The 7,154-nt window shown below is 37.2% G+C and overlaps 1 protein-coding gene across 1 annotated transcript; it reads left to right on the forward strand.

Annotated features, from left to right (window-relative positions):
- Window positions 1-439: 439 nt before the first annotated feature.
- On the forward strand, window positions 440-3,777 carry LOC113313311 (SNF1-related protein kinase regulatory subunit beta-1-like). The gene is made up of 4 exons (XM_026562067.1): window positions 440-688; window positions 2,524-2,702; window positions 2,895-3,057; window positions 3,299-3,777. The coding sequence occupies exons 1-4, from the start codon at window positions 488-490 to the stop codon at window positions 3,611-3,613; spliced, it is 858 nt and encodes a 285-aa protein (XP_026417852.1). The 5' UTR covers window positions 440-487; the 3' UTR covers window positions 3,614-3,777.
- The last annotated feature ends 3,377 nt before the right edge of the window (window positions 3,778-7,154 follow it).

Raw genomic sequence — 7,154 nt, forward strand, 5'->3', positions numbered from 1 at the left:
ACTCCGTGGGTGTACCCACGATAAATTATAATCTAATTCCTTTTAATAATATGAATGCTTTAAAAAAAAGAATTTGAAAATCTGCATGTTAGTGCATAATTAGCAACAATAAGTTGTCACTTCCTATTGCGGTTAATATTCAACCGCCGTGAATAGAGCTACCGGTGCTCCCAAAGAAACGTGAATGCAACTTGCGATAATTGTTGCAATCAGACTATCATTTTCGCTCGCTTTAATAATTTGATTTCAATTCTTTCCTAGTTTTTTTTTTCCTCACTGACATAACCACCAACCCGTCTGTCCTTTCAACATAACTTTCTTTTCTCCATAAAATAACGGATAACAGGATCAGATCAAGTGGCAAATCCTGTAATTTAAATTATGATCAATGTCAATTAAGTAAAACATATGTTACTTCTTCCTATTTTTTGTTTCTCTCTCTAAATTTGCAGATCTAAGTTTTATGAAATAATAGAAGAAGAAGAATATGGGTAATGCTAATGGAAGAGAAGAAGGAGAAAATGGAGGCGATGATCCATCTGCAATATCTGATGGCGTTGGTGGTATTGAGGCTGGTTTTCCACCAAATCTTGATCGTCCAGTTCGTGTAACCTCTTATGATTCAATGGGAAATTCTCCTCCTGAAAGTCCTGGACGCTCTAGATCTCCTCTCATGTTTGCTCCTCAGGTTACTATCATATCTCTATTGATTTATATTATATATATACTGTAGAAATTTCGACTTTCTTGAGTATTATTTTTTTAGTTATCTTGATCCCATGTCGAATTGCTGATGCGTTAATCATATTGAAAGCCCTAATTGCTATAAGTAGGTACCTAGCGATAATTTTTACCGTCAAATTGTTTGTTTCTGATTAAATTTATTGATTATTGAAATCTATCTGTTCTTCATTGCTTCGTTCTAGAGGTCATGTTTTATGTATTAGCTGTGTTTAGTAGTGGAGACTAGAGCTCTGTAATAACAGATGATTGCGTTAATGGATTAACAATAGGTAATTTCACTGATAAACTAACTTAAAAATCTTCACATATCATAGTATCTAAAAGTTCTAGGTTTAATGCTTTGGATGGATTCTGTTTTACCCCCTCAAAATCAGCTATTGGTTCGACAAATGAAGACAACTGAAAAGGCTGATGATTTCGTTATTAATGAACTATTATCTGTTAAATACTGGAACTTGTCATGATTTGTACCAGTAGAACAAACTTCCAGAGTAACTATAAGCAAAGCTGATAAGTAATGCCCCATTCAGTTTGTGTATACAACGTGTAGAAAATACTTTAAGAAAATGGCGAGGTATGTATGTTACTGAGAGTGATGCGTGGTTGTTTCTGCCTTTCTGGTTGCTCATTATAGTATTCTTTTGAACACCTGTTGGATTTCCACTTCTATGTCAGTACTTCTCTTTGTTTCTTCTTTTGGCTGATATATGTGATGTAAATTTGCAATTACTCTTTTATGACCAGATTTTTACCTTTCCAAAATATGTTTGCGAAGGTTGTATGCTTTTTGATGCAGATTGACATGTAGACAAGTGCCAGCAAGGCATTCACTTCAGGGTTCAATCATCTCTGTGTTGGAATCTTTTAGAAATATATAGCACGCATCCTCTCAATATATAAAGTTACTGATCAAAGTTATTTCAAATTCTAATTAAGCTCCGCCGAACATGTTTTCTATTTGATTTTGTGAATTTTGTATTGTTTATGAGATAAAATGTTGACCTTGTAACACTGTCTGTGCACATAAGCTCCCAATACACCATATTGTCCATTCTGAATTATCCATGTTGGCATAAGAGATATCAACACCTGTTTCACAGAATTGCGGCTCTATCGTGCCATCACTTGCTCTTCTATTTCAAGATCTTTTAGTATGTGATTGTGTTGTCAATTTGTGAACCTATGGGGTCCTTACATTTGGCAAATGTTGAGCTTCAGGCTTTCACTAGTCTCGTAGTTGGGTTTTCAGCTGCGTACAACTCCAGCCAGCTTTGTGACCACAAACTCTCAACATCTTTATTTGGCGATGATGTTTCTTGAGACGAATAGCAACATCTTTTCCTAATTTATTTGTTAAGTAGTCAAAGGTTAATGGGGGATGACAGTGCCTGGATTCCAACAACAGTTCCCACTATTTAGAAAACCATTTTTGAACTGCATTAGTGCCGTGTGTCCTACTAACTGATGGGTTTGTAACACTTAATATGATAATTATGAACCTTAATTTCTCCTTCTGGATGGTGAAATTGGTGCTTCTTGGTTTTCTGACAACGTGGTGCTTTTTATTTATCTCAGTAACAGTACCGAGAAAAAGTTTGGTTGTACACAAAGTTGAGTTATACACATTCAGCTGCAAGGATAAATGAGTTTTCTTTTGTGTACTGTATAGATGAGACTAATGAAACTTGACCCTTGTATGTTATGAAGCTGATATACATATAGGCGTCGTTTTAGTTGAAATTTCGCCAAACTGATACCAGGTTGTTGTTTGTGCATCAGGTTCCTGTAGCTCCTTTACAGAGGGGTGATGCACCTTCAGCCTTAAACCAGATGTGGATGAATGAATCTCATGGTGCTCTAGACCTACCTCCAGAGCAAGGAATTCCCACATTGATTACTTGGAGCTATGGTGGTCAAGATGTTGCAGTGGAAGGATCTTGGGACAACTGGACATCAAGGTATTGTATGACTTCAAGTTTTGTTCCATCTCCTATATATAATCGAATTGTAATGTTTTGATAGTTTCTCTTTTATATTATTACAGAAGTAATTCTCAGCAAGTTTTGGGCATAACTTCGGTGCCCAGGTACCTCCTTAAAAGCAAGTGAATTTAAAATCTGTGCGACATTTCTTGTTTATAAATTCTGCAGGAAGAAGCTTCAGAGGTCAGGCAAGGATCATTCGATTCTATTGGTCCTTCCATCAGGTATATACCAGTACAAGTTCATAGTGGATGGTGAGTGGAGGTATATCCCTGATCTTCCTTGCGTAGCTGATGAGATGGGCCGAATTCATAATCTTCTTGATGTGGATGTAAGCCATTACCGCGATTTTTTCGTCCATAATTTTGCATAGAATACAGGAAGTTTGTATGTTTCTGAGAATTTATAATGGAGTAACCATCATCTGATGATCAGCATGATGTACAGAGTGTTTTCTTTTCACTTATTTGGACGAATATCTTTATGATGAATAACTTAATAGTTGAAATAAAAATGGTAGCCCAGTTTAATTGTATCCTATCATCTCATATTTGGTTGTTTTGTTTCTTTAGGATTATGTGCCTGAAAACCTAGAAAGCGTTGTGGAATTCGAGGCACCACCATCACCAGACAACAGTTACGGTCAGACATTTCCAGTTGATGAAGACTTTGCGAAAGAGCCCGTGGCTGTCCCTTCTCAGTTGCATCTCACAGTGCTTGGTATGCAGAACTCTGCTGAAGCATCAACGAGGCCTCAACATGTTGTTCTCAACCACCTTTTCATAGAGAAAGGATGGGCATCTCAGTCTTTGGTTGCTCTTGGACTAACACACAGGTTTCAGGCGAAGTATGTAACTGTAGTCCTCTATAAGCCTCTCAGGAGGTAGGTTAACTAAAAAATGGATGCTCTCACTGTCTCTAACACGGTTGTTCTTTCATTCGCTCCCTTGCTCTCCCTTATTCGATCTATCTGTAAAGGGGAGTACCATAATTACTACTTCAAGGCATTCTGTTAATAGATCAACTTGTTTCATCTTAATTTTCTCTTTCGTATCCCTGTCAGTAATACTGTAGTAGGTCATGTCAACTGTTCTTTAAGCATCTCTAGGAAGGCATTTCCTGGTGCTTCATATAAAATCTACTCAAAACTTTTTCTCTATCCTTAACCTTTCTCTTTCTTCCTTGGTTTGGTGCACACGTGTTTGTTCAGCTTAAGATTCGCAATATGGGATTCGGTATTAGTTTGATGTTGCATACACACAGCTACTTCCTTTTAGGCCTATTCCTATGCATATGGCAAATATCATGTTTTGTCATATATACATCCATTATGGTTATGTCAAACTGCCAAACTCATGTCTATATGTCAGGAATAATATATAGGCATACACGACAGAGTTTTCATCGCTCGTCTCTCAGATCATTGCTTACCAGATCTTCATCCAACGGCTAGTATTCCCCCTCCCTATAAATACCTAATTTCAACACAAAATTGGTTAAAAAGACTAAAATCAACAAATCCTGGGTGAAATGGACAGTTAGATTTTGATACTGTTTAAATGGACAAAAATGTAAAAATAGGTAGGATGTAACCAGTTTCATCGTGGCCATTTTCAAATATTTTTTCTTATTTTTAATTTACACGGGATGTATCCAGTTTCATCCTTGCTATTTTTTAAATTTAAGCTAGGATGAATCCAGTTTCATCCTTGCTATTTTTTTGGCCATTTCACCCAAACTATTTTTTACTCGTCCATTTGAACCGTGATTTAAAAATATTTGGACAAATGACCCATTTTCCGTAATTTCAATCTCATTTCAACTCACACCGGAATTTCTAAATCTCTCTAGAATTTCTCAATCTTCTTCTTCAAATCTAAACAATCACACCTTCTCTACAACTCTTTTCATTTCTTGTAATATGGATTCACAATCTCAAAGTCAAGACAAAGGCAAAGCTAGAAAAAACAAAGTTCGTGGTGCAAAATACACCCTGATAGAGGATGAATGCATTTGTCGTAATTATGTAAGATTATATCGATGGTGCACATCAACATGGTAACACCATGTGGGATAATATATTTTTGAAATATGAAGAACAAACCATGAACATCAATTCTCGTGATGCGAAAGGATTAGCAGAACATTTCATTGTAATCAACAGGAAAGTAGCCGCTTATGTTGCATTGATAATACAAGCCAGGAGAGCAGGCAGGGAGAGTGGTCAGAACGATATTGATTTTGAAAGACAGGTTCGTTTAGATTGGCAGCGAAAACATGGTAAACGGTTCGCTTTCGAAAGTTGTTATCATATTTTGAAGGTGTTGAACAAATATAATCCATATTTCTTAATAACTAATCAACAATTTCCAGAAAGGTCACCATATAATTCTTCTCCCTCAACACCAAATTCAAATTCTTCACCAGATACTGCAAGAAACCCAATAGGTAACTTAGTTTTTAATAATTATGATGATGGTAAGAGAAAATTGTCAGGGATGAACAATGCAAGACTAGCTGGAAAATTATCTCAAGGAGGGAGTTCTGGTGGATTTAACATGACGGAGTTTATGGAACATCAAAAGACCGTCGAGAAGCAAATAGCAGTTGATAGGAAATTTCAAAACCGGGAGAGTAAAAAAAGTCGTCTTTCTCAAGAAAAAATTGGGTTTGACTATGATAAGCATAACATCCTTCAAGCTAACACTTCAATTATGAACGCCAGTAAAAACATGTGTGGCAAATTGAATTTGACAGAATTCCAGCACAGATTGAACAACAAGCTGTTTTACCCAAAACAATGGTGATGATGATGATGATGATGATGATGATGGAACTGATGATGAGTTTGATGTAGTAGTTCCTCTAAATGATTGATGTATTAAATTAAGTTTTAATTTAAAGTATTGCATTTTAATTTGATATGTTGTTGTTGCATTCTACTTAATATTAGTTTGAAATGAAAAGTTGATTAATTTGAAATGTTGTTGCTCATTAACTTTAAATAAAAATACATAACTTAGATTAAAATTAATCTTAGATATTCTCTTAAACTGTCATATAAATTTCGGTTCTGAATGTAATTAGTCATTTGAGCATAATTCCTTGCAGGGACGCCTCTTTGTGGTTGAATCTCCGGCCTCAAATCTTCATCTTCATAGTTAGTCCATTCCGGATTACGACGGGTTTCCTGAATTATCATGTTATGAAGAATTATGCAAGTGAGCATAGTCTTGTGCATTTCACGAGGACTCAACCCACGATATGGGCCACAAATGATAGCGAACTTCCTCTTCAAAATTCCAAAAGCGAGTTCCACATCCTTCCTCGTTCCCATTTGGGCATCGTTAAAATGCCGGTATGAACGGCTTAATGCACCGACAGGAGGCTGACAGTAGCGTTGAACCAAGGTGGACCATTTTGGGTAGATACCATCCGCAAGATAATATCCATGAGTGTACTGGTGGTCCTTAACTATGAAACGGACTTGGGGACAAATTCCATGCTTCAAATCTTCAAACAGAGGCGACTTATGCAAAACATTGATATCATTTTGTGAACCCGGAAGACAAAAAAAAGCGTGCCATATCCAACAATCGTAAGAAGCAGCAACTTCAAGGATAACTGTTGGTTTTGGATAATGACCTTTATATTTACCGGCCCAATAAACAGGGCATCCTTGCCATACCCAATGCATACAATCGAGACTACCTAGCATTCCTGGGAATCCTGTTTGTACCTTAAGTAAAAATGCCACATAATGGGCCAAAGTGGTACTTGAATCATCCTTTGGCCCTCATCTAAGCACGCTAACCAGTCAAATGAAGTAGCCCACCAGCTTGCCCAGTATTACATAAATCCAATGACCGGTCAATGGTCAAAGTCAATGCTCGGTCAATGGTCAAGGTCAATGATAAAAGTCAACAACCGGTCAACAGTCAAAATCAACCATCAGTCAATGTCAAGGCCGTGTTGCTGATGGTACTGCCATGCAGTTCCCATCCATGTTGTCAATGGTGCTGCCATGCGTTTTCCACTCATGTTACCAGCGGTGCTGCCAACCAATTCCCAGCTAAGTACTCTATCGCACTACCAGCCAGTCTTTACCCGTGCAGCCAATCCAGCCTGCCAGCCAACATCCATCCATATTTCCAGCCATTGTGCCTGTCAACCATCAATCCAGTCTGCCAGCATGTAGAATTTATCATGGAAGCATGAATGAGCAGTTTCATGCAGAATTCATCATGGAGGCATGAATGAGCAGTTTCATGCAGAATTCATCATGGAGACATGAATGAGCAATTTCATGCAGAATTCATCATGGAGACATGAATGTGCAGTTTCATGCAGAATTAAAGAGGGAGGCATGAATGAGCAGTTAATGCCATTTAAATTTTTATTGAAATTATGAATTCAACTGTATAAATA

Source organism: Papaver somniferum, chromosome 9 (genome assembly GCF_003573695.1).
Source record: "Papaver somniferum cultivar HN1 chromosome 9, ASM357369v1, whole genome shotgun sequence".
NCBI classification, from domain to species: Eukaryota; Viridiplantae; Streptophyta; class Magnoliopsida; order Ranunculales; family Papaveraceae; genus Papaver; species Papaver somniferum.

Bases quoted from the DNA above. Each gene is read 5' to 3' on its own strand.
- LOC113313311 (XM_026562067.1), top strand. From the start codon at position 488: ATGGGTAATGCTAATGGAAGAGAAGAAGGAGAAAATGGAGGCGATGAT. The intron at 689-2,523 runs GTTACTATCATA...TTTGTGCATCAG, and splicing joins CTCTCATGTTTGCTCCTCAG to GTTCCTGTAGCTCCTTTACA. The intron at 2,703-2,894 runs GTATTGTATGAC...TAAATTCTGCAG, and splicing joins TGGGACAACTGGACATCAAG to GAAGAAGCTTCAGAGGTCAG.